The 27,681-nt window shown below is 47.0% G+C and overlaps 1 protein-coding gene across 2 annotated transcripts in view; it reads left to right on the forward strand.

The window, feature by feature from the left end:
• The window catches only part of KIF5C (kinesin family member 5C), a 148,485-nt gene that overhangs the window by 77,282 nt on the left and 43,522 nt on the right, over positions 1–27,681 (forward strand). For both annotated transcript variants that reach the window (XM_038565167.1, XM_038565165.1), the window contains exons 10-14: positions 175–323; positions 9,488–9,636; positions 19,863–20,038; positions 24,816–24,884; positions 26,999–27,205. In XM_038565167.1, the coding sequence (XP_038421095.1) occupies positions 175–323; positions 9,488–9,636; positions 19,863–20,038; positions 24,816–24,884; positions 26,999–27,205 (750 nt within the window). The remainder of the gene's footprint in view (positions 1–174; positions 324–9,487; positions 9,637–19,862; positions 20,039–24,815; positions 24,885–26,998; positions 27,206–27,681) is intronic.

Genomic DNA, 27,681 nt, shown 5'->3' on the forward strand with positions numbered 1-27,681 from the left:
ATGGTGATGCTAATTTCCTACGACCTGGGTCCCGGAATGGGCAGTCTGAACTTTGGTCAAATCCAAAGACCCAATGTCCCCCCCATCTTGCTTGTGTTTTTTTTTTTTTTTTTGTCTCTGAATGGACAATGGCTGTAATAGCCAATACTTTTTTTTTTTTTCTTTCCTAAATAGAAAACACACGTGCCATACCGGGACAGCAAGATGACTCGGATTCTTCAGGACTCTCTGGGCGGGAACTGTAGAACCACCATTGTTATTTGCTGTTCTCCCTCTGTCTTCAACGAGGCTGAGACCAAGTCAACACTGATGTTTGGGCAAAGGTGGGTGTGGTCTCTCGTTCCCATGCTCTGAGCTGGGTCTTTGGTGCAGGGCGTGAGGGGTGAAGGGCTAGCATCAGCAGGAGGTAGAGTGAGGGCCAAGCAGTCCATGACAAAATTGCACCCAGCAGGTATTGGCTTGTAAACTGAAGGCATCGTTCACCAAGGCCAAAGGAAAACTTAACGTTTTACAATAATTGGCAGAGATACGCCAATCAGAGGTATGATATTTGTAAAAAGTGCTCATACGTAGTATAGATGTGATTGCTGGTAACTCAGTGCAGTGTTGCTTTTGCTCTTCACAGAATAAACTCTCACTCTCGGGTTCACAGGATTTCGAGTGTGAACAGCTCAAGATTGATAACTATCTTTAACTCTAATATTTGGGTTCCATTACAGAGATGCTAATAGAACAGCCAGAAACTTGGATGCATGTAGGGTACCTGCATAAATAGGAAAGGGGGCGAAGGAAATCCTCATGCTAACCTTGGGAGTGGGAGGTACACACTGGATGCTGAGGAGAGGGCACGCCAAATGAGATTTCCTGGATCTCTGAGAACTCACAGGTGGGCAGGAGGACAGTGCGGTAACCCTGAGGCGTTCATGCGTGTGGGTCCGCGTGCGCCTGCCCAGCCCTGCCTGCCGCCCAGAGCTCGCCTCCCTTGGCCGTGGTCCCTCAGTGCCAGGTCAGCGTGCGGCTTCCAGGGCCACCAGGCCCTTCCATCCTGAACACCTGTGCAGCCTTCGGACAAGTCTCTGCTGCCTTATTTGTAAATGGGTGCACAGAGCTCTCCCCCTGCCTTCCTCCTGGGACTGTGCTGTGTGCTCCTGCCTGAGAAATAGTTTAAGGTGCCTAGAGGAAGGACAGATGGGGGTGGGCAGGCTGCATGGGAAATTGTTAGGGCTTGTTTAAACTGCATTAAACCCCAGTCATTTCCTGAGCCCACAGCAGAACATAGAATTACCCAGTCATGGCACCTGTGGGACGTCTAAATAAATAATAATTACATTGAAATGTTGTAGAACTCATCTATCTTTTAAACTGGATTTGGGTCCTGCTCAGATCACTTCCTTGATTAGTCAAATGCTTAGGTCAGTGAATTGTGGTAGGAAAATGCCTGCTTTCCTCAAGGGTCATGAGATACCCCTAAAGCAGTATCAGCTTATGGGAAGCACAGCTCTATGGTGATCATCTTGCCTGCCCTGTGTCTCCTGGTTTCTCCATCTTTTTTTTTTTTTTTTAAGATTTTATTTATTTATTCATGAGAGACACGGAGAGAGAGGCAGAGACACAGGCAGAGGGAGAAGCAGAAGCAGGCTCCATGCAGGGAGCCCGACATGGGACTCTATCCTGGGACCCCAGGACCACGCCTTAAGCCAAAGGCAGACACTCCACCACTGAGCCACCCAGGCGTCCCCAGGTTTCTTCATCTTTAACGGTTTTCTCCAAAGACATGTTTGAGCAAACCAGCACCAAATGCATTTATGGGGGAAACATAAAAAAATTTTTTAAAAAAAATTTCTCACTTGCAACGTAAAAATAGTCTGAATCATTGCAAGCCAGAGATGGCCTGGGCCTGGGCTACCTGTCTCAAGGTTGCCGCTGTGAGCGTTTGCAGCGGTCTGTAGGAAGAGTCTCAGTGAAAGTCCAAATGACTATCTTCTTTCTTCTGACCTTAGTGAGGCAGTCGTTAGCATCGTCATTATCACTAGGGCCCAGCACGTGGCAGGAGTGTCACATCCTCGTAGCAGTTCTCATCTCACCTGAGTACAGGTGACATCGAGGCTTAGAATGAAAGCTGTTAGGTGCCGCGTCTGAGCCCACGTAGCCAGTAAATGACGACACGTGTAAGATGACATAGGACGGGGACCCACAGCCTCTTCTATGCAGGATCCTTGATGAGCACAGGCCTCTGGGTCAGTAGCCCCAGCTTTAAAGCCAAGTTCTGCTACTGATCCATTCCCCTCTCTTGTTTACTTGTCTTCGAGCCTCTGCCCTCGTCTGTAGGGAGAACTAGAGCGCCTACCTCTGAGAATTGTTGGGAGGATTAGTGAGTTGCCTCAGTTTTGACTTTGCATAGAGGCAGGCCGGCAGGGAACAGGTGTTGAGTGGTTGCAGGTTTTCCTTTGCCTCCATCTTCAACAGTGTACAGTGTGGGAAAGGCACAGAATGGACGGGACTGCACAGAATGGAATGGAATGTGTGGGATAGGACTGGGTAGGACTGGGACAGAAGGGGCCGGACCGAGCCAGGTAGACTTAGAAGTTAGTTTCTGGAATGAGAGACTAAAGAAAGGCTGATGCTAATTTGGGATTCCAGGGAATAAAAATAAAATGTCAATTCTCTTTTCAACTGGAATAGGTTGGTCTGCCATGTTTTATCAGAGTCCTCTGCATACTGGCTGCGTGAGGGCAGGGACCTGGTTTATCATCAGTGTCACTTGTCTCAACAAGCATCCAGCACAACCGGCACACACAGTAGAGGGTTGTTAAATAAATGCTTATCGAATGGATGCATGGATGCGTGAAGTGCTTATTGTGTAGGATTCCTTAGAACATTAGGGCAGGTGCTGACCTGTGACACCATTACGTCCAGAAGTTTGGTTAGCTTTAGGTCTGGTGTGTTTTCCAGCCCTATAATTGGAAAGGTGTGAGGTTTTGTTCCTCTCTCCCTGTCCCTGAGTTATTTAATGGATTCTTCAAGGACATCTAACTTCTCTATGGGGCCCATACCTGCTTTATTGTTAAATATACGCAGTGAACCCAATTACACAGCAGACACGAGTCTGAACATCGGATTAGACATGGTATCTGATAGCTAATGAGATTAAGCACTTTGAACTCCGAAAAGACTGCCGGGCACATCTCAAATTCAGTGTAACGAGTGTTCATTATGCTCTTGTTGCAGGGTGGCCAAACCTTGGGCTGCTCAAGGTTCCTTCGTTATTCCTGTGTGGTTCTTTCAAACACGCAGAAGGTCCATGGTTGTTGCTAGGCTACTTTACTGTATTGATGCCCTGAGTCAAACAATAGCGTGTCCTTTGAAGCAGTAGACACATGATAGAGTCTACGAGTGCCTGAGGGCAGCCTCCCAGGTCAGCACTCTTTAGGATTCTAGATTAGGTACTGGAATTAAAGGGAGGGAAAGTGTACACTGTCTGTTTCTTGGTTTCAGTGATGAATTCCGCCTCTTCTGTGTGGTCGGACCTGTGAGTCCTTGGGTCCCCCGTGTCCCCTGAGCGCCCCGCATTGTGCTGGCAAAGAAGCAGAAGCCATTTTCTGCATCTCAAAGAGCTTCTAATCTAGTTGAGGAGGGAGCACTTGAATTTCTAGGGTCAAAGAGCTGGAGTGTGGGAAAGCAGAATGCTTCTGTGCTTTTAAAGGGATAAGATACTCAAATTAGAACCCTTTCATTGATTTTTTTTTTCCTTTTGGCTTCCAGCAGTTTATCTCTTAGTCTTTAATTACTCTTCCAAAGTACTTTCATAGCACAGTTGGCAAAGGATAGTTGTAAGTTTAGGAGTATGAACTTGGCTCACCCAGTTATCTTGGAAGCCTGTTTAATGTACCGTGATGGGGGGAGAAGGGAGCCCCCGGGGGCTGGCCCATCAGTTTGGAGTAGGCCTGAATCAGCACAAGAGTTTTGGTTAATCTTGTATGAATAATTCAAAGGCCTTATTTGTATGTTGTATGTAGAAGGAGAATTGGTAATTTGGGGAAAGTAATATTCTTCTTTTTCTGATACGCACTTTTTTTTGCTTAAATTGTGCCACCTCCTGCCCAGTTTCGTGGAAGCTGGGTTAGTCCTGAGCAGCGTGCATGCAAAAACTCATGTCATCAGAGCATAATAACAAGTTATCTGCAAGGGTAAGAGTGAGCACTTTGGCCAGGGGAGACCCTTGGCTGTACCTTTGACATAAAATGGAAAAAAGACTCAGATCACTCCTGTTGCAGTGCTGTTGCTGAAGCACCAGTAAGGACAGCTTTTGCTCTTGGAGGGAGATATCCTGTGGGTGATGCTGGTTTAACCAGGTGCCAAATCCTCATCCAAATCCATTATTCCTCTGTGTTTCTCAGGAAACCAGAACTTTTTCAAAAGACACGAAACTTAGAGCTTTTAATTTTTCATTCCCTGTCCCCCACTGACAAGCAAGGAAAATGGCCTCACCGGGAAATGGGAAGGTGCTTTGCATCAGTCATGTTTCCAGTAGAAGGTTAGGTGTTTAATGTGGGAACTGGGACTCAGAACACATTAGAAGGTGTGATGGTTTTGTGTGTCAGCTTGGCTAGGCTGTAGCACTCAATTATTTAGTCAAACACCAATCTAGGTGTCGCTAGGAAGCTTTTTGTAAATGTGGTTAACATCTACCATCAGTTGACTTTAGGTAAAGTACATTGCTCTCCGTAGCATGGGTGGGCCTCGTGCAATCAGTTGAAGGCCTTAAGAGCAAAACCTGAGGTTTCTCAGAGAGGAAGAAATTCTGCCTCAAAACTGCAGCGTCAATCCCCACGTCAGTTTCCAGCCTGCTAGCCTGCCCAGTGGCTTTCAGACTTTCTAGTCCCCACAATTGGGATAAACACAGAAATGTAGGGTATATCCTTTATGTCCATACCTGTACACGCATGTATGGATCTCTCTCTATTCATCGTTAGATACCTTGTATCTGCCCTATTGGTTCTCTCTCTTTAGAGAACTCTGAGTGACAAAGGGACGCTGGGTTCCTTCCTCCTGCCCTACAGTGGGAGGATCTCCATCTCTGTCTCTGTCACACCATTCACCACGCAGAGTCGCACGTTACAGAGGGAGTCTGTGTGCTGAAGGTGTGGGATTGTCGGGAGCTCCTTTCAAATGCCAGTACTATCCTGAACACCCAGAGGGGGAAGGAAGATGCTGAAAACAAGAGTTAGGAAGATACCAAGAACAAACATCGTTCTGACTCTTCCAGGAGACCGAAGTAATTAGGAGAATTCAGGTGATATGTAACCTGTTGATCATTCAGAACTGATGATGGCCCGAAAGTACAAGTGCAGGCGATTATGGAGGACTTGGGTGGGGATGGGATTTACGTGCAGAGTGATGTGAACCAAATAGTTGTAAAACTTGCTGTCTTCAACAAGGGCTTGATTCACATGCCAAATTATGAGAACACCTGTAGAATGTTGTCACCTGTGGGGGCTTAACCTCAGTGGTAGAGATGGACGCGGTTGGCAACCCTAGAAGGGTGGATATATGCTTCCAGACGTGTAAACTACAAATTCAGTGGCAGAGAGACCTAGAGGTGCTGGGCCGGAGATAGAATGCTTGAGGACGTGGGGGCAGGGTCTTCCTTCCACTCCTCAATGAAATATGCCTAAAGGAGTCCTTTTCTGACCCTGTCCCTATGGGGATCTAGGCGGAGGTTGTGCTGTGGCTTCTGCTCTTTGCTGTGCTTGGTCTGGCGGTTAACCTTTTTTTTTTTGTTTGTTTTTTTTTGTTTTTTAGATTTTATTTATTTATTTGAGAGCAAGAGAGAGAGCAGGAGAGAGGGGAGGGGCAGAGGGAAAGAGGAGCAGCCTCGCCACTGATCAGGGAGCTAGACGTGGGGCTCAATCCCAGGACGCTGAGATCATGACCCCAGAGCCCCAGTTAAGATTGTTTTTCAAAGGTGGTTAACATTCATTAGCATTGACGTCTTTTAAAAACTGGGTCCTGGTTCCCTTCCTGTGGGGAAAGGAGATGTTATATCTGGGGCAAGGCTGGATCATCTATTTTTTAAGCAGTGCTTGACTCTCTGAAGCAAACAGAAACAAAGAAAAATTGCAAAACAGAAACTGTGATAACTGTACCCTGAAGATTTGGCTCATTAGTGCTGAGCGGGTCTTGCCTTTAGGGTATATACCTGAGGTTAGTTAAGGTCTTTCCCTAAGTGGTCTTGGTTAGGATTTTGCGCAGTGTCTGCTATGAATATAACTTGTGGAATAGGCATTTATTTCTGTGTACAGCTTGGGGGCTCTGGCCGAAAAAACTGAGGGTCTTTGGGAATGAAGACTCAAGACAGTTGTCTGTTCCTTTGGGAGTAATCAGGTCACACTGGGATTAACCAAACGTTGTCACGGTGAGGTTGACCTATGAAGATGGTGAGGGAGCCGCGGATCTACGGCTAGAGTAAGGCTTCAGCAGATCACTGTTTTGTTTTCCTATACTGGGAAGATAACCTCCCAAAACTGTAGGTCTGTGTGGTATCGCTATGGTTATATAGGTTCAGCTAGGCAAAACCATAAAACCTGCCTTAAGAGCGCATCTCACGATTTGCTGTCCCATTGATTTTGCTTCCTTGGAAGCTACTTGAAATTCTTTCAGCGGCCGGGTTGAAGAGTAAATGCACATGGGTGTGCTCACGCGTCCCTGAATTGTGTCTGTAACACAGTCCTTGAGCGCTCAGAGGATCCATGCTGATTCACTGTGTTTGGACCTGAGTCCAGATGTGATGCTGTTTAGTGTAATTCCAGTTAGCCAGTATATGGAAACCCAAAGTAAAAGAGCAAAGAATGTGAAAGTTGGAAGATAATTGGATGTGCTCTGAAGGGAGCAGGGCAGACAAACAGAAACCAGTAGACCACTGCCCACCCATCCTGATGGCAATGAGCTAAACATTTACCCAGGAGGAAAGAGAATTGTGAGTGGCCGAAGTAGATAGGACCTAATGATTAGGCTCCTCTCTTCTAAATATTTAGAAGTAAATATTTCTGAAGTTCATGGTAAAGAGCAAAAGGGACTATAGATGTTCAACATCTTTTTACTCTAAGTCTCTTAAAGGAATGAGAGACTGAGATACTCTTTATTTTACTTCGCAAGGTTGGTTTCAAACCCCTAGACAGAATGTTTGTTCTTTTTAAAACAAATAACTCCAGGCACAGAGATTCAGGTATCTCTCTCAGTGACTCTGGTTTATTCCATGATTTAGAAATTCTTGCATCTAACTTGATTTCTTTCCTTTTTAAAGATTTTATTTATTTATTTATGAGAGACACAGAGAGAGACAGACAGACACAGGCAGAGGGAGAAGCAGGCTCCACGCAGGGAGCCCGAGGTGGGACTCGATCCCGGGACCCCGGGGTCACGCCCTGGGCCAAAGGCAGAGGCTCAACCGCTGAGCCATGACGGTGACTTGTAATGAAGAGAGATTTTTAAATTTGAATGAAGTCAAATTTATCTTTACTTCTATATCCTATTTAGGAAATCGTTACCACAAAGTCTTAAAGATATTCTCCTGTTTTGTTCTAGAGGCTTTATTCTTTTTACGTTTCACATTTATGTGTATGATTCATCTGGAAGAGAACGTCTATATGCTATTGGAGGAGTTGATAAAGGTCACACACACCCCTCTCCCTCAGCACCATATTTTAAAGGCCCATCCTTTCCCACTGTGCTGTATGGGCACCTTGTTGTATATTAGATGACTTTGTAGGTTAATGTCTGTTTCTAGATGATCCGTTCTATGTCTCTTCTTTTTTTGTTTTTTCCTAAAGATTTATTTTTAGAGCGTGTGCACGTGAGCACCGGGCGTGGGAGGGGCCAAGGGAGAGAGAGAGAACCCAAGCAGATTCCACACCTGCACCGAGCTGGACCCTTCAATGTCCACAAGCATTTTAGCCATAGGTTGTTTTTCACTTTCTGACTTACTGAGTTGATAGTGCACGCTGCGGTGCTTGTGCTCGTCCTGAGGAGCATCCATGCTGCCGCCGGAGGATGTTGGAAGGCGAGACGAGAGTGTCGAGCTGGCACAGACTGGAAGTAGTAATGAAATTGCTGCTGTTTGAATGAATTAGAGCTGAAGCACTTCTAGGGACAGAAGCCTCAAGCTACAGAGAACGAGGGAGAATTTTACTAATTCTTAAGTGGAGTCTTAGGATGAAATCATCTCACTCCGTTTGACAGTTGGGTTATTTAGTTGTCTGTTTTAAGAATTAATTTTTGGAATGACATCTGTAGCCCTGATGAGGGCTGGTGAATTTCTTTCCCCGAAATAGAAATCGTGTCCAAAATGTCGTTTCATGACAACAGTTAATTAACCTGAATCACACATCAGATAATGCTGGCAAATATGACAGTACAAGAACTTGTGGGAGTTAAAAATGGAAAAGGGAAGAGCAAATAAAACAGGAAATCACAGTTTTAAATGAAGTTTTTGCCTTCTTCAGTAAATAATAAGTGGGTTTCGGTCGTGGTCAGTTTCCTTTTTAATTGGGCAGGTCTGCTTGTGTGTTCATTGCTGCAGGTAACTAGGTGAATCATGTCTTTTTAGTATTAGCAAGAGCTGCCACCGCCTTTGCTCCCATCGGCTGCTCCCTGAGTGACTGTCCAGACGTCCACTGGGGCATCAGGCCCCCGCCCCCCCCATTCACTCCATCTCTTTTACTGGAAATGACAAAATGATGCCCCTCCGGCATGTTTGTTTGCCCCACACATTATTTTGGAAAACCGTTTAAAACCGGGAGATAAAAGTACTGACTTTTCCTTGGAAAATGGGATGAATGGAGAGCAGTGGGCCCCCCACTCCCGCGTGGTGACAATTTCCTGTGAAGAGGGGCTGCTCAGCAGCGAGCCTTGGTTTACCTGGCTGGCCTGAACCTGTCAAGTGATGTGCCGGTCCCGGGAAACGTGTTGACGTGTGTTCCACACACCAGGGACGATTCTAGGGATGTGATTAAGGGAAGCAACCTCCGTCTGTGGTTTATTGGTAGGAGAAACTGTAAACTCTACAAGACTTTGGCTCAGTTGTCTTGGTGTAGCCCCGGTGTTTCATAAATGTTAGGATAGAAGGAAGCTCTCCCTTAGGAAGATGAACGTGGCAGGCCCGTGCACGATGCGTCGAGGAGGATGCTGAGTGCTTGAGGAAAAGACCGTCGTCACACGTCAGGGCCAAGAACATAGATTTAGGTGGTGGCAGGGGGAACAGAAAAAGACGTGGCCCTGGAAACCCCTTGGGATGTAGACTGGCAGGGGGGAAAGGGGAATGGGGAACGGCGAGTTTGGTGAGTTGGAGGGGGTGGTAGTAGGTGACAGGGTCCCTTCTGCTTCCCAGTCTCGGCCTTCTGATGGGAAGGCGCCTGAAGCTTAATTGTATTCACGATTTAGCTAAGCCAGTAGCTACCCTGAGTCTCTCCCTTCTGTTTCTGGACCCCAGGGCCAAGACCATCAAGAATACGGTGTCTGTGAACCTGGAATTGACGGCGGAAGAATGGAAGAAGAAATACGAGAAAGAGAAAGAGAAAAACAAGACTCTGAAGAATGTGATCCAGCATCTAGAGATGGAACTGAACCGATGGAGGAACGGTAAGGAGGAATGAGGCACGGACGTGTGTTTGCCTTTTCCTGGGGCAGCCGGGATCCTGGGTCACTTGGGGAGGAGGGGACGGTGGTGGAGCTCGGTCCCGCCTCGCAGCAGCCCGTGTGCGCGAGTGAGGTTTTCTCTCTGCCCGAACCCCAGTCATTGGCGGACGTGTGTGCTTCGTGTGGGCAAGTGGCTGTTTGCAGGGTTGCCTTATCTCTTTCCGATGACGTGCTCCCCGATCTGTTATTGCAGTTCTCTCTGCTAGCCCCAGCTGAGGTTTAGAGGGCAGGGCTCGAGACTTTGTGGCTCAGATTGCTTTTGGTTAAATGAAAAATGTCATTCTCTCCTATGTGAGTCTTATAATTGATTTAGGGTTAAAAGTCAGCTTTGACAAATATTTGCAATTGGTGGGGGGGGAGGAGGGCGTCCAAGGGATCTTCATGCTCTGCTTCTTCAGAGCCAGAAATAGAGGGCTCCTAAAGAAGCTCTGTACTAAAATGGAGTCTTACAGGCTTATTTCGTGACTGTGTTTTTTTTTTTTTTTTTTTATTCTCCGAAAAAACATTCTCTTTGGTTTGTTACTCAAAGAAAATATCTCCGAGAGCTGACACACACTGGGTGGGTGGGTTGTGGGTGAGGCGTTGAAGAGGGGTTTCCAGATCCAAGTGCAGACAGATTATTTCGGAAATTTTAGCATTGTGATGGAATTAGAAGGTAGAAGTCTTTTGCTTTTTCTTTTCTTTTTCTTTTTTTTCTTTTTTTTTTTTAAACTGAACAGGCAGGCTGGTGTGTGTAGGGCACAGTGGATAGCTGGAGATTCGGATGCTGTGTCCACTGTACCTGAGGCGCTGCTGCAGACCTCAGTCTCTTGGGTGAGCGTCGGAGCCTGGGGCTGCCCGCAGGGTTGGGGGGAGCCCGCCTGTAGGTAACTGCAGACTTAGCGCTTCTGCGTTTGCCGCCGTGCTGTGCTAGGAAAGGTGGGGTGCCGATGACCTACTATTCAATGGAAAAACAATTATGAAGCAAAGCGGGATTCAGGAGAGGTTCGAGAAGTGACCTAGTAGCCTAAATAACACAATTCTTTTCTTTTTGGGAGATTTTCTAGCTGCACACATGTTTTGAAAGCGGCTACAATAATTGAATAATTCAGCACCTGGGGCCCGTGGCTGATTCCTTGCGATTTGGCAGGAGTTAGGAGAGTGGGGAGGGATGGTTGGCAAGGCAGGGAGCGGCCGTATGAAATTTTGTTCTATTTCTGGGATCCTCTTGGGTCAGTTCTCTGCTGGGCAACTGGAACATTCAGTAAAGCCTTTTGGTAAAGGGAGGGAGCCTGGTCTAAGAACACTGTGCAGCGGGCAACTGGCCTTGTTTTTTTCTCTTCTGTCCTAGCCCTTGCCAAGCTCTCACCCTGCAGTGCTCCATCTCTCCACCAGCTCTGTCCTCAGGGGTCTGGCCCCGCCGCCCTGTTTGCCTACTCACCCTCCTGCCCGGGCACAGTCCCTTGGCTTTTGGACTTTTAACTTGGCATCGTTTTAATTGTCCCTCTTCATTCACCTTGTAGAGCTACTCAGAAATATACGGTTTTCCATGTCCTACGGGGTGAGAGCCTACATAAGCCCTTATTTACAGAATTTGGGAAAACTCATGTATGGTTTCTGGCACGTGATAGACTTTCATAGATTACGTACACATGCCTTTAATCCATTGCTGGAGAGGAAAGGGTGAGCCGTCAGTCATGGTCTCTGCACTTACGGAGCTTATGGTCCTGCTGAGGGAGAGACTCCAGCCAAAAAGGGAAAGGATAAGGGACTAAAAGTTATTACAATGGACCCTGACTTTGAGAAGCCAGTGAAGGCTTCCCCCAGTATGCAACCTAGGGAATAGCATCTAAGAGAAGCAGTTAGGAGCAGCAAGGTCGAAGTGGGAGTTGAGGGTAGAGGGACCTGCACTGACAACATCCCCCGGGGACAGCCTGGATGTGGGAGCTGGGGTGGGGCAGTCGTGGCCTGAGATGGGTGGGAGGGGTTCAGGATTTCATCTGGGAAGCAGTGAGAAGCCCTTCAGGGATATTAAACTGAAGGTCATATGATAAGGTTTACAGCTTTGAAGATCTGTTGGTTGTTGGTCGTATTGGAGAACGGACTGGAGAGGGGGAGGAGGGCCAGGAACAAGGATGGTCTTCCAGGGATGAGGTTGCAGTAGTTGGGTGGAGAGACCGGGCAATGGAAAGGGAGAGACCTGGGCGGACCAGAGAGGTATGCAGGAGGTGAGATCAGCAGGCCTTGCTGAGGAGCTGGCCCTGGGGAGAGAGTGCCAACTTGGCTGGCTTGCCGAGATGGATGGAGGGTGGGACCATTTACTGAAACAAGAAATACCAGAGGAGAACCAGACTGAAGACAGATGAGGTGAGGAGGGGGCTTTGCGGTGCCCCTCGAACATCCAGGTGAAGTGCCAAATGAGGAATTAGGTCCAAGGGTGCAGCGCTCGCTCGGAGGCACTGGCTGAGCTGGAGGAAGAAAGACAACTTGAACTTGAGGAAGTCCATGAAGGCATGGGTAGGGGTGAGCTTCCCTATAGAGAGGGCGGGCAGGGAAGAGGAGAGGGAGAGGGTCTTGAGAGCGACCCCCTCGGCCATTACCCTGTAATCCCTGAGTGGGGGTGATAGAGGAGGGGATCTGCGGAGCCCTCCTGGCCTCCCAAGCTGACATCTGTGTCTTAAAGACAATTTTTTTCCGAAAGCAAAAGTTGCAAACGTAGAGAAGGAGCGTCGGTGATACAGATTTGGGGCTGGAAGTGCGGCCGGTAGAGGTAGAACATCGTGGGGCTGGTCCTGGGAGCAGCTGTGAGCGCAGGACGACCTCAGGATTAACGGTCGCGCGTCCAGCCACACAGCCCCGGACGCTGGTCCTGTGCCTAGGCTGGGCCCTGAGCCCTCAAGCAGCCCTCGAGGTTTGGTCCGGCCGGAGACTCGCCCACGGTGGCTGTGCCCCGGACAGGGCAGGGCTGTGCGTGGAGGGCGGCGGCCTGCGCACAGCCCTGCCGAGGTGAGGGCTTGGCTCGCTCCACTTAGAGGAGCGTGAGACCCGCCACACGGGAAGGAAGGCCCTGGGAGCGCCTGCGCCAGGCCTCCCTCCTCACGGCGGCGAGCGGGGCTGGTTGGTGTCCCCGGAGCGTGGGCTCCTGAGAGCTGACGGAGAGGAGACGCGGTGCCCCCACCTGTCACCTGTCACCGAGGGACAGGGGATTTCTGACTTTCTTCGGAAACTCGAAGCGAGCACCGGCTCCAAACTTGGAGGAGCCCGCGGCCTGGTTCGTGTCCCGCCTGGGGGCTGCACAGGCCAGCGGCGGCGTCGGGTGGTGCCGTCCCCGCTGCCGAGGGGGGCCCGTCCTTTCGGGTGTGCCCGTGCCTGGAAGTCCGGCGGTTGGATCAGCCGTGGAAGAGCAAGAGAAGACGCGCGTGCCTCCCCCTGCTGCGCTTTCCCCTCTGTGCTGTTCTGTAGACTGAGGCAGGGAAAGAAAGGACTGGAAGGGGTAAAATCGCACGATGTCACAGTGGCAGGTTGGGTCCGGGCCGATCCTGTGAGGCGAGGAGGCGGATGGAAGTGGGTTGTCCTGGGACCCGCTGCAGGAGAGGGCGTTGGCCGCCCGAGGTCGTGGAAGTGGAATGACCCCCCTGTTGCGAGCCTGCAGGCCGCCCCCCCCCCCAGCCCCCGCTCCGAACCAGCTTTGAGCGCCTGCGCCTCGGGGCCTAGCGCAGAACACAAGGCTGCCGGTTTTGTCCTCGGGGCACCGTGGAACTCGGGGCGAACCCGCCACGCTCGGCCGTGCCTCCTCTCTGCGCCTGGCATCGGGCAGGCGGGCTCAGGACACCCGCATGCTGGCTGAAGGGGAGGCCCTGCCTTGATTTTGTAAGGAAGGAAGAAGGAGGGCCAGGCGCCTTGGGGTGCCGGGGTCGGAACGGGTCGGAACGGGCCCTGCCTGCCTTAAGCAGAACAGGAAGGCACGCGGTATCTGTGAGCGACTCAAGAACCCAAGAAGAGCCGAGCAGCCGGCCTCACCTGGCAAACCTGGGCCTACTCAGAGGCCAGGCCTCCCAAGGGGCCGCGCCTGCCGTGGATCCCCTCTCGGGTTTCCTCCCCCTTCCTTGCACCCCCTTCCTTGAGGCCCAGAGGCCTGGGAGAGAAGGGAGCCACTGCGCGTGGTGCTGGGCCCTCCGCTGGGCCCTCCGACCCGTCCTCCACGCCCTGGAAGATGGAATTCCTCACAAGGAGAATGGGAGCCGAGTGAAAAACACCCACCGGTCCACGGCACTCTGCTAGTGACATCTTGTGGGCTGAGATCGATCGACAGTCCTTGGAGTCTGGAAGGTGTTGGCAGCTCAGCCTCAGGAGCTCTGTGCAGCCTCTGTGCTTACGGACAGATAGATGCAGGAGGCGGTTGCCACGAGCAGGATTGGTTTTGGGGTTTTTTCCTTCCCAGCTCTGTTGTTTGCTCATCATATACATGGAAAGGACTTGAACATAGGGTTGGATTATGAGTGAGTGAGTTATGGCTCCCGGTTCACCCCGCCGTTTCCCCCCAGTTCATCCCAAAGACTCTTGATGGGAGGATAGGGAGGCGGTGCTGGAATCCCAGGGCCGGGACCCTTGGAAAGGGAATGGGCCCACTTTCCCCATTGCTGCCAGGTCGGTCTTTACACGTGCCCCCTCTTCTTTGATAATTCTTTGAATTTTGCCCTTATTTTTTAAAGATTTTACTTATTTATGAGAGAGAGAAGCGGGCTTCCTGTGGGGAGCCCGAAGCGGCCCTGGATCCCAGGACCTCAGCATCACGCCCTGAGCCGAAGGCAGATGCTCAACCACTGAGCCCCCCAGGCGCCCCTGAATTTTGCCCGTTTAAAAGCGGCCACATCCTACGGGGGGCTTAAGAAGTCAGAAAAGGAGGCCCTGAAGATCCAGGTGTCAGAAGTACAGGGAAGTGACCCAACAGTAGGGCACATCTGCAGTGTCTCGTGAATAATTACATACATTAAATAACAGAATGGATGTGGATTTACCCCATCTGCTGAAGTCATGCAAAGAAATGATTTCATCACAGGCTGGGAAGGCGTGGAAAAATCGGCAATCTCTCTCTAGAACAGATTTGTTCTCCACCATTTAAAACCTGCCAGGCCAGCAGGCTTGCTTTCCCTAACTGGCTGAATCTGTAGCCGGGAGTCTGATCCGGGGCTTTGTGGGACTGTGTGGCCTCGCGTAGCTGGCACACAATTTGCTCTCCTAGCATTAGAGACATCGAGCGTGCCGCCCCTCCCCCGGCCTGGATTCAGGCCTGCAGTAGGAGCTCAGAAGTTAGCGTTTCGTTGGAGACCCCCTGGTTTGTCAGGCTCGCTTCTCTTGAGAGCACAGCCAGACTCTGTAGAAAGCCTGACCGCTAGGAGCTAGAATGGTGGGGGCTGCCCAAGGGGTCAGGACTGTGAAGAGATTTCGGCGTCCTGGGTGACCAGTTTATTAGAAAATTACTCTAGAAGGGATTAGAAAATGTCTTAAGCTGCTTACAGTATTTTTAGGAACTAGGGTGAGAGATGCTATTTGTGTGCAAAATAATCCCATAAAGGAATGACTTTTTTTTTTTTTTTAAACCTCACATTTATATAATGACATCTTGTAGCCAGCTGCTCTTACCCATCTGGCAACTTAAAGATTTCCTTTTAGTTTCTTTGATATAGAAATTACCTGCCATTAGGTCTGCCACTGGGCCTGTTTAATTGGTATTAAAAGAAAGAGCCTCCTTTGCCAGATCTGCTGTGGTTTCTGACGGAAGCTGTGAGTGACCAGCAAATCTCTGCCCCTGGAGTTGCAGAGAGAATGCAATTACCTTTCTATGTTCTCCAGAGGCTTTAGGGACTCAATTTATGAAAAGGATAACTAGCTCGTTGCTATTTCATGTGTGAAATTTTAATGAATTACTGGCAGTCTAATGGTTTTCTTCTTCTTCTTTTTTTTTGAAAAAACAAGAAAAACCAAAAAGCCTGTTTTAGAATTTTTAACTAATAGCCCTAACGAGTATTTTTGATTAGTCTGCCATCCTTGTTTATTGCAATTGATGGATTTTTACTTTTTGTAGAAACGCTATTTATGCCCTCGGGAGGTTTTCGTTTTATAATTAAAATGCTCTGCAAACCTTGTAGGTGTGCTCCTAGTGAATGCTCCTGTGTACACACAAATCTTTTTAGTCCTTAAAGGTAATTACATCTGACAATAGGAAATGCCAGAATGCTTATTTAAAGAAAGGAAAGGTTTCTAGTGGGAGTGGGGGGAGCTTTCATTGTAGAAAATCAGATGCTTTACGGTATTATAAGCTCTTTCCCTATAGACAGCTGGTATAAAGCCTCGGGGAATGAACTAAGAGAAGGAGAAATTTGCTTTAAATGCAAAAAGGGGAATCAAAATAAAAATAGATGCTCATCTTCATTTGGTGGTCCTTTTCCGGTCTCTCCCCACCAGATTTTAGGACATTTTTTTTCCTCCGGGGTTTGTTTGCAGCTGTGTGCCTTGTCACAGTCGGTTGTCCCATAATCACCTCGTGGGGCCTTCTCTGGAGACTCCGTCCACTGCAGTGCAGGGAATATTCTCGATTAACGTGGAGAGATTGCCATGGAGACAGATTGCCTAGTGTCAGGTCTCGCATAGTGCTGGGAATTTACAATCCCCAGACGTGTTTGTGAGCCGGACAGTGTAGTTACCAGGGACGCTTCTGGAAGTCATTTCCTCCGTCCTTTGAAGGGTAGCAGTGTTGGGGAGAACCAGCTCTCCGTTCCTCTCTGGGCAGGAGCTGTGCTCTCCTACGGATGCCTCCTGCTTTTGTTTCCTGCGTGTTGCTGCTTTGTTCTTCTCGGCCTGAACGGCTGCTGTAAAAAATAATCCTGACTGCCTGACCTTTGGAATATAAACTGGGAAGAGCTCCCTGTTTAGATGTAGCTTTGTAGGGGACATGTTGATGCTTTGATTCAGAGAATTGTTTTAGAGAAACCAGAAAGTCGGCTAGTGGTTTCGAATATTGTTTTAGTAATCACAAAAATAAGCCTGAAAGGGACTTGTGTAGTTACATTGTGTTTTATTTTTGGAATCGAGCTACAACCACAAAGGTCTTGTGAAGACCTCAGCAACAGTAATCTCGGAACAAGTAAAAAATACCTGCAAAGCGCAAACAGTTGATAAATCGTTAGGGCGAGGACAGGATAAGAGATGGACTTTAAACAATAATAAGCTTTTGCTTTTTTTTTTACGTAGCCTATGGTAATTCAATCTTTAAGAAATGCCGTGTTAAAGGAATCATTATTTTTCGTCCTTTACGAAAAAGCAAGGGAAGAGGTTAAGCAGAAGATGGACTTGTGATTAATTAGATCAGTTAAAAGATGCAGCGTGGCTCAGCGTCCTGCCACGGTACCGGAGATGTTAGCGAGGTTTGTCGAGTACGTTCAGGGTGCCTCGCGGCAGAGCATTGGCTGCTTGATGAACCGCTGTGTTCTTGGACAACTCTGGTACTCAGTGATGCTGCAGTTCCTCAGTGGGGAAAAGGGGCAGATTTAGGGTCACTGGCCAGTAGGCTCTAGGGCATCATCCCTGGGCTCCTTAGCTCACCCCAGGCTCGTGGTGGCACTGGCTCTCGGCCATGTGGAACCAAGGAACGTGGGGACTAGGTCTCTTCCAGCGGTGTTTGCATCTCGCCTCTGCACTCGGGGCAAGTTGGCATAGGATGATAGGACTATGTTCTGCTGGTTTCTGGTCTAGTGCAGTCAAGAATTGCACCTTCATCATGCTTAAGCTGCAAGATTAAATTCATGCTGCACTGGATTGCCCTGTTCACAAAGTTCAGAAGGTAGAGCTGAAAAATTAGAGATACAGTCTAACCCAACTAGGGGAAAGAGTCACCAAAATGTTAGTGGTACGCATCTCTGGAGAAGGATCAAAATTGGGAGGTAGGGGTGAAGGAGGGCTTTACAGTTTTTGTGTATGTAATTTGTGGTTAGAAAAAGATAGATCTATATATTTAGGCAAAAAAAAAAAAAAAAAAAGAAATCCTTGGGAACTAGAATATGGTACTGCTTTTATAGCCTGTGGATTTAGCAGGCCGGAGAGAATATAGATCCTTTAATTGGATGAAATCCAGTCTGTACTGCAAGGTCCTTGATGGATGTTTTAAACCAGGAATTGGAACTGAATGAAATATTGATTTGGTTCAGGTTCAGTTCAAAGACTACTCTGATATTCTGGTTTTGTTTCAGGTCAATAATTTTAGAAAAAGGCGTAGGTACAGTACAGTCTAGATGAGCTTCAGAAGGAAAAAGGGTTGGCTCAGTCTTACATGCAGCAAAGGAATACTTCATTCCAGGTTTTGCTTCAAATGGAACTGTGACACAGAAACGAAATCACTGGATGTTAATTTTATTTGACAGGGAGGCCTTCCTACCGTTTTGTGATTATCAGGTGAGATTACGAAATCTTAAGCAGCAAAGCTAACCCATCACAAGGTGTTTTGTTTATATATTCAGATAAATGTGTGCAGTGTCCAGGTGGCTTCCTTGAGGCGTGTTGCATAGTGTTAACAAAGCCACAGATGAGGAGATCCAGTTCTTTTTCTTTTTTCTTTTTTTAAGAAATTCCCTCTGTCTTAGGGCAGTTTTCCTGGGGACTTTCCACAAAATGCATTTTATGGGCTGAGAACTGGGTGAGGCTTGGAACATTGCAGACACTCCCTGATTGTAGCAAACTGAGTGTGAAGTCGATGGTAAACATTGTGATGGAAAAGTATGTTTGGTTTTGGTTTGCTTTCCAAAAAGATGTTTGAGAGACTCAGTTGGGCCACATGGTTTTCATAGAATCCTTTTTATGCAGTCTGTCTTTGCAAGGTGATTTTCTGGTTGTGGCTGGCCACTGACCAGCCTGAGAACTTCCCTTTTGCCCTTCAATTTGAATAGTCAAGGTTTTTTTTTGTTTTGTTTTGTTTTGTTTTGTTTTGTTTTTTTGATGATTTTATTTATTCATGAGAGACACACAGAGAGAGGCAGAGACACAGGCAGAGGGAGAAGCAGGCTCCCTGCAGGGGAGCCCGATGTGGGACTCAATCCCGGGACCCTGGGGTCACGCCCTGGGGGCCTAAGGCAGTCGCTCAACCACTGAGCCCCCAGCTGCCTCTTGAATAGTCAAGCTCGGTAACGCTTCCTTCAGAGGCCTCTGCAAACACTGCTCTGAAGACCGAGAAGTAGTAGGTGCCAGTCTGCAGACTGAGAAGTGGTATGCAGGGTGTCCGCGCGATATTCTGGACTGGCTGCTTTTTCTTTCCTGGATCTACTTGACATCATAAGAAATTAGTGTAGTTGAAGTCTCCAGGTGAGCCAATTAATTGTGACCTCCTAGGGGAGAGGATGATAGTAGAACGTGTGTTTGTGTTATGTCAGTCAGAGCTCCCAGGTCCAGGGCTACCCTGGTTTTCTGCTTCAGATTCAGAGGGTCTCGGATTCAGACGATTACGGTCCTGGAGTGTTCCCCTCAATAGTGATGAATTTCCTTGATTTGACTATTTTTCCTAATGGAATGATATCCTAATTAATTGGTAATTAGGATGCCTCAGAGGTCTGTTTGCCTGTGAATCAACCACTAGATAGAATCTGATTCCAACAAAACCCCAGAATATTCCCCAAAAAAGGGAAAGTGTCTGCAAAAAATTCTGGATGTCCCTGCAAGCTGTATTAGTGAAGAGTTTGTGTGGTTGGTGGAACCCGAGTATTTAAGTGATGCATCACGAGACAGGGAGTAGTATATAGTCGTCTTCCTCCTTAGACTAGTTTTTTTTTTTTTTTTTTTTAATTTTTTTTTTTTACTTATGATAGTCACACAGAGAGAGAGAGGCAGAGACACAGGCAGAGAGAGAAACAGGCTCCATGCACCGGGAGCCCGACGTGGGATTCGATCCCGGGTCTCCAGGATCGCGCCCTGGGCCAAAGGCAGGCGCCAAACCGCTGCGCCACCCAGGGATCCCCCTTAGACTAGTTTTGATCAATTAACTACCACCTTCCTTGCCAAATAAAAAGAACACAAGCTCTGACTTTCTACAACAGCTCTCTATTGTGTCCTCTGTGTCTTTTCATGGGAGTGGGTATTTTGGGAACTCTTCCTGTAGGGTTACATGCTGAATTTCTTCAATCCCCAACCCCTCTTGTGCTTTGCAGGAGAAGCTGTGCCTGAGGATGAACAGATCAATGCTAAGGACCAGAAGACCTTGGAGCCCTGTGATAACACCCCCATCATAGATAATATTGCTCCTGTTGTTGCTGGCATCTCTGCAGAGGAGAAAGAGAAGTATGATGAGGAGATCTCCAGTCTCTACAGACAGCTGGATGATAAGGTCTGTAGCCAGAGATGATAGTCTTCACTCCGGTACCTAGGCGGAAGCTGGCGGGTCCTAGACTTACTGGCCAGAAGCAGCTTCCAGGCCCATGGAGCTGCTGTAGGGCTGCAGACTGACGTTTATGTCTGTCTCCTTAATATCTGCCCTGCTCTTGATTGGAACTTGACTCGTGTGGAATGGAAACTTTCATGGAAGTTTGATCGGAAGACCTGGAGAGTTGGTCTAGATAGAGAGTCTTCACTCTGGACATGGGACTGGGGCTGATCACTGCATGATCCTTGTGTAATTGTCTCTTCTATTTTTCTCTGGGCCTGTGCCTCCCCTTTTGAAAACTTGAACGGTAGTGCCAGCTGTAGGGACAAGGTGGTGACTCCTAAAGCTAATATTCTTTAATCATGTAGCTCTCAGGCCGTGGGATGAGGAACCAATGGTAATGGCTTGTGGTCTGACAGCTTTGCCTTTATTGGTGAATCTGTTTTCAGGGGCTTACTCTTGAATGAAGTAGTTGGAACATGCTGTTAGGGATGTCCAATTCTATGCCAAACTTTTGGGACTCAAAAGTCATGTAAATGCATAAGTTGGAATGGAAGAAAAGAGACCTTGGAGAACACTGTATATCATTCGTCCCCAGTGAAGGTCGGGTTAGGAATCCCAGAGGCATAGGAAATTAAATTGATGTCTCATGTGATCTTGGCATATTGCCCTTGGAATATTCTAAATCCTTTCGGTTCATTTCATCAAGGTTGCTGATATTTTTAGTCTGATTTAATCTTTTCTGTTGTGGTTCAGCTTGGAGTGCTTGGGGACACCTCTGGTTTGGCTGAAACCGCTTTGTTAACATTGCCATTAATCTTACGGGCCTGGCTATTCTGAGTGAAGCTCAGTCCGTATCACCTTTACAAGCAAAGTGTGAAGCTAGTTCTGCTTATCTGTGACTCTGGGAATTCGCATTGTAACCACAGTGTTAAACTGGGGGCACCCCGCCCTTCTGGCAACCTCTTTGATGAGACAGTCACACCCTTAGAGCGGGGTTAAGTGCCCTTTAGGCACTTGACATACTGTTATCCTTCCATGTCTAACCAGATACGATTATGCAAAATCTCAAAGTAAGAAAAAAAGGAGATCAATAGTAAGGTAACAGTGGATGCAGTTTCTTGATTTCTCCGAAGAAACACTATTGTTTAAACCTACTACAGTTTCCTTTTTCATTTTAGAATTGATAGGTTCACTTTAGTAATCCCTAAAGAATTTCAGATGATGAATGATAACCTGGTTCTATACTTTGTTTTCTATGAAAGGACTCCTGCCATGGTTGGAATGGGGATCATTTGCTTTGGTAGCCTAAGGAGCTTTCAGTGATCCGAGAGAGACTTTAGAGTCTCGGATGCAGCTTCTGGAGTGTAGTGATGAGGACTGAGTCATGAGTGAGGGAAATGCCATGCTTGGGGGTGTCCAGTTGGTAGCTGGCGGAGCTGACCTTAGAGTCTCTGCCTCCTGATGACAAGCCTACAGCACTCCCTATGACGTCATTTTCCCAGAGCATTCACTTGGAAGACCCTCTAAAGCACACATTTCAGGGTTAGCGTTTGTGTTCCATCACAGGGGGTCTCTGAGATCTGAGAGAGCACTGACCAGCCTCAGCCACAGAGGGCACCGGTGCTGTGGTCTGACCTTAGTGACTCTCCCCTCGGGCTGCCTGGTGATGCGTTATCAGCTGTCATTCTTCCTTGTCCTCCTCTTAAAGGTTCTAGAAGGTTTTTCATGCTTCTGATGAGAGGTGGTTTGATAGTTTTGAGAATCTGCGAGTTGAGGCACGGCATCTTTATAGGTTATTGAGTGGTAGAGCTGAAAGTATCTAGGTCTAGATGAGAGGCTAGCCTGGGCGGGTCAGGGGGATGGGTTACATGACTTGGCTGGTTTATATCACCCGGAGGTGGCAGGGCTGGAATGAGGCTGTGTATCTTTTGGCTCCCAGTCCTGTGGTCATCTCGTTTGGGTCTTAGCCCTTTACACGAGGAGCTTGTCAACCCTCATGAGTCTAATTATAGAATGTGGTGGGAGAAAGACTATATGTGGTCTCCTCCCAGCTGTTCCCTCTGCCCCTCCGCGCTGTCTCTCCAAAGGTCTAAGGACAGGTACTGTCCAAGGCAGGACCGTGTGATGGAAAAACATACACTTTAGAGTCTGACGTGTGTCTTAATAGTGCTGAGGCTTGGACTGATGAATGGCCTACCCTGCTGGTGGTACTTTTCTCATCTGCCACATGGGGCTTGTATCTGGTTCCCCCCAAAAGTTGTAGCAGGGATAAAAGTTTCTGGGGGTGTAGCAGTTGCTCAGTAAATAGTAGTTTCTTTCTTTCTCTTCTGGGTTCTGTTTACTTATGGGAGAATGTCATCCTGTGTGGTATCCGCGGGGTGGTGGTGCAAAGGTGGGTTGCAAGCAGAGTTACAAGATGAGCAAGTTGGCGTTGGCACTGTTTCTTTTGTTTTCTCATCTCCTCCAATACTAGGATTCTATTGGAAATGTGTGAGAGGAATTAAGTGCAAGTAGAGATAGAAGTTGAACCTTATTTCACTGATTACCATCGCAACAAAACGTTTTTTATAATTAAAGGTGGCCCGTGACCAGTTGGCAACTCACCATTTCAGATATATGAACATTCAAGAACAAGAGTATTTTCTGAAAAGTGCTTTGGAATCTGTTATGTATGGACTAGACCTTAACAGTCAGCATCGGAGTGAGCTCGTTCTAAGGAATGCACTCGAGTGTATAGACGTAGCCTGTGCAGCACATTTTATTCTGGAGGTTTTGAAAAAATTTTCAGGATTATGATAGACTATGCTCATTCCTTGGAGAAGTCGCCTTCACAGAGGCTGAGTGTAGTCTTGGCAGTGTCTCTGGTACAAGTGATTCGTGGTCTTACAATGTAATCCCTGCTCCTCACATCCTTCCCAGATGGGCTGATGGCCCTGTCTCCTAACGGTACCTCAGAAATCACTGTACCTGCCTTGTCACCTGTCAGAGAGGAAGCCTGCGATCTTCAGGCTCCGAGTGAACACAGAAGAACAAAGGGCGGGCTTCACTGTTGTGCTTCTCTTCTGATTTCTGTCCCTTGTAGCCGTTGCTGATGTGTCCCAGGGGAAGGGATGGCAGCTCCCTGATGTTAAACTCCTCGAGTCTTTTATGTTAAGTTGTTTAATATTTATGTGCCAAGGAACATAAACACAAAATTGTTCCTGGTAACTGACGTTCTAAGTTTATAAAGTAGAAGAGGAAATATGCCCTACAGAGTAGTCTCCTAGTTGTGCAAGTACCATTTTTTTGGCAGTTTCACTCTGGTGTAATTTCCCTAATTCTCCTGCCAGAAATTGGATTTGGGGAGGAAAGTCATAAGTATTTTGTTGAACCATTAAAGGAACATTGGAGTGAAAAGTTCGGTAGAAACAAGTTTCCCTGAACAGAAAAATAAAGCCAAAAGGTGTCCTCCACAAAGGACAATGAGATACAGATCTTGTAATCCTGATTTTAGAATTTTCTTGCTCTATGGAAAGTGTCACACGGAGTCCGTCTGATTTAAATGTATGCGTAGACCCCACCAAATAGGCCAGAGAATATCCCATGGACAAGTGCGGTTCTACGCCCCAGGCCCTTGAGTTCACCCCTGAACACTGGAAAGGGCAGAGGGTGTGGCGCGTGGGTTTTTACAAGCTGCCGTGAGGACGCCTGGGTGGCACCTGGCACAGAGGGACCCAAGGATACGGAATCCGACTCTGCTTGGGGTTTAAAGCCCGGAAGGGTTGTCAAATGGGATTTTCCCTGTTTGTAAGGGAGGGATACATGTGAAGCCAAGTCGTTCTCAGCAGGCTAGGCGTCACATTTGCGTTTTGAATTCATGACAGTGTTTGTCGGGAAGGCTGAGCCTGCTCTGGTTAAAGGCTGTCCACCTGCCGCTCTGCCCGCACTGGGGGGACCTGGGGGCACCGCACTGGGGGAGCAGACGCGATTGCCCTGGGCGGCCGGGCGGCGGGAGGCGCGTAGCTCTGGCTTTGGCGCAGCAAGCACCTAGTGGCAGCAAGTGAGAGCGAGGGAAGCACAGTGGAGAGGAGGTTTCCCACTTTTAACGATAGGCCGGAAAGGAAGCCCTCATGTTTCTGCCTCCCCCACTACCTTGAGTTTTTTTTTGTTGTTGCTGTTTTTTTCAAACTGGCAAGAAAATTAACTTCTAATCAAGAGGGAGAGCTGCTCATGCCCAAGATTAATTCTCTAGTGCATGTTTTCCAATCTCTCTAACTAAGAGATTTGAAGTGGAAATATTGGTCTCTCCTACCGATCATGTGGCAGCATTCCTGGTCATTGATGTGTTTGACGAGATTTGGAACATGAATATATTACAGTGCAGATGGTTAGAAGTTCACTGTCTTATTTTTTTTATTAGCGTCTTTGAACTGGGAGGGCATAGCTCCAAAGTCCCTTTCAATTCCTAAACCCTAGCTCTCTGATTTCTGGATGAGCAGAAATTGAGTTGAATGTGCAGGCTATTCTATATCCCAGAAAACCCAGATGTTTCACCTGCTGAGAAAGGTGGGCACAGAGGTGTTTTAACCCAATCAAGATCCCAGAGCCAATCTCTCATCTATGGGGAAGCACCACCATTCCCCTCATCTTATTAGCAAGCTTACAGCTGGCATCCTGGTATCCCACTGTCGTCGGGAAGCCAGGATATCAAAAATGACATAACTAACCCCAAAACATTAAACATGATGTTTCGTTTCAGGATGATGAAATTAACCAGCAGAGCCAGCTGGCTGAAAAGCTAAAGCAACAGATGTTGGATCAGGACGAGGTAAAGAATGCAATAAATTTTTTTTATGAAGTTCTCTTATTAGTCTTTGTTGTTGATGTTTGTTCCAGAAATTTAATTTGCAAAGAATTTTTTCAAAAATCATTGAATCATGTGGACATTTCTTGGTAGATTTCCTTTCAGTGCCTGTTAAAAGCTGATTTTAGAAAATAAATGTCTGACTTTGTAGAGCTCTGAGGTTTTGAGAGTGAGTAGCTGGTTGCTGCAGTGAGTCTTTGAAGTGCAGAGATAAAGGAGTTTGGTGCCTTGGGCAAGGATGATTCTGATTCCACATACCCAGTGCCCAGCACTCCTCCTGTTGCTGGGTATTTTCTTTTTTTTTTTTTTTTCCAGCTTTGCAAATCAGCCAGCTCAGGTCTTTGATGCACACTGTGTTCTCATGCTATCTCATAGGAAGTAAAAAAAAAATAAATAAAAACAAAAGTAGAGATGGAGGGGAGGGTGAAGCAAAGAGGAAGGGGCTCCAAGGGCTCAACTGGTATGTGTTTAACATAGTAAAAAGGAGGCAAATTAAAAAAAAAAAAAAAGGAGGCAAATTGTTTTCAGCCTTTCTGTGGATGGCATTCAGTCCTCCAGTGAACGTGCCAAGTATTTTACAAACAGGAACCTAAGTAAAGGTTAGATAGCCAATCTGTCACACATAGATGATTAGTGATTCTCCTGCTGAGGACCATCGAAATATTTTTTTTTCTCTTCTGTGCTTTAGTATGCTTTCTGCTTTGTTGTTAAAATGCTATGGATGGGATCATATGATACAATTCTAGCAGGTGGCTTGGGTTCATGTCCTCAGTCCCAGCCTTCCATAGACCTAATTCTCTTTATAGCCATTCCTTTCTCTTCCTTTTTTGTTTTCCTTTGTTGCTCCAGGGCAATGACCATACCTCCTGTGCAAACAATACCCTTGGTAGGGAGATCATCTATGCCTTTGCAATCAGATCAATCATTTTTAAATTGATTTTTGTCTTAACTAAAGTTGGGTCTTCCATCTGCTTGGTGTTCCCTGCCTTCTTCCTCCTATTCTATTCCTTTGCATTTCCAACTTGGTACAACTGTCTATGATAAACTTCCTTTTTCTTACAGTTAAAACTCAGTATTTTTTTTCTATTCTACCAAGGCAATATATGTTCTATATAAGAAAAATCAGAAAATATAATAGGCACAAAGATAATGAACACATCCGTAAGCCTAGTCATTCACTTTTAACTAATGTTAATGTTTGGGATATGTCCTTCTACACATTCATGATGAATATTAAGAAAAAATGTCAGTTGCCCTTTTTTACCTGTTTCGGTTGACTCTGAAATCAACCTGTTTACAATGTGAAATAGCAAGTAAGGTTAACGAGCCATACAAGAATTGTCATCATTGTCCTCAGAGATGACTACCTTCATTGTTCCTTCTATGTTCAACATTTGGAATAGCCAGCCAGCTACAGAGTATGGTGATTTTTGATATGTGATCAATTCTTTAGTTAAGTCTATGCAGGTTTATTTTTTCCTTTTTTTTTTTTTTAAGATTTTATTTATTCATGAGAGACACAGGCAGAGGGAGAAGCAGGCTCCCTGCAGGGAGCCTGGTGTCGGACTCGGTCCCAGGACTCCGGAGTCATGAGACGCTCAACCACTGAGCCACTCAGGTGCCCCAAGCCTATGCAGCTTTAAACTTAAAAAACACAACAAAAAAACTCTAGAAAGAAAAAGAAACAGATTTTTGAAGCCTCATGCTAATTTTTTTTTAAATATTATCTAGATATACAGTAGGGTTTCTAGTCATCCTCAGCATCCTATATCTGTTTTTTTCTGTTTTCTGTTTTTGGGTTTTTTTCTAGAGAGAGAGAGTGGGTGAGCAGGGGGAAGGGCAAAGGGATACAGACAATCTTAAGAGGCTCCACACCCAGTGCAGAGCCTGACTCGGGGCTCAGTCTCATGACCCTGAGATCATGACCTGAGCTGAAATTTAGAAGCAACGCTTAACTGACTGAGCCACCCAGGGGCCCTTCTCTATCTGTTTTTAAAATTACTTTATATTGAACAGTGCACAGCACAGAAACGCTTGAACATTATGTTTATCAGTTCCATGCCATCTCATTTCCTCAGCTTTTGGCTTCCACAAGAAGAGACTATGAGAAGATCCAGGAAGAGCTGACACGTCTCCAGATTGAGAATGAGGCAGCCAAAGATGAAGTGAAGGAAGTTCTCCAGGCCCTGGAAGAGCTGGCTGTCAATTACGACCAGAAGTCACAGGAAGTGGAGGACAAGACCAGAGCCAATGAGCAGCTGACAGATGAGCTGGCCCAGAAAACGGTTGGAATATTTGTGTCTAGGGGCTGGGACTTTTTGGTTGCTGTTCCTGTACGTATGTTGATGTCTGTTGACAGACACTGTATAGGAAGGCAGTTGGCAGAATGGTTTTTCAGCGTTAGAGGCATTCTCTGAAGTCTCCCAATAATTGCAATACTTCACGTAGGTGATTTTTGTGTGCTTATTCCATAACTGCATATTGTTTTATATCCAGGGGCCTATAACGTTAGCAGGGATGCCTTGCAAGTGGTCGAGAGAGTGCAGACTTTGGAGCCACAAAAATCCTAGTTAACATTTTGACTTTACAACTATTAGCCCTTAATTGAGACATTTAAACTCTGTGAATATTTATTCCCTTATCTGTAAAAATGGCATTAAGCATGCTCCTTTCAGTACATGAGAACTAGAGACAATTGACAGAAAGCACTTAGTGAAGGCCTGTGTATATGCTAGAATGCCAGGAAATATATCTCAAATAT

Source organism: Canis lupus, chromosome 19 (assembly GCF_011100685.1).
Source record: "Canis lupus familiaris isolate Mischka breed German Shepherd chromosome 19, alternate assembly UU_Cfam_GSD_1.0, whole genome shotgun sequence".
Taxonomy (NCBI): domain Eukaryota; kingdom Metazoa; phylum Chordata; class Mammalia; order Carnivora; family Canidae; genus Canis; species Canis lupus.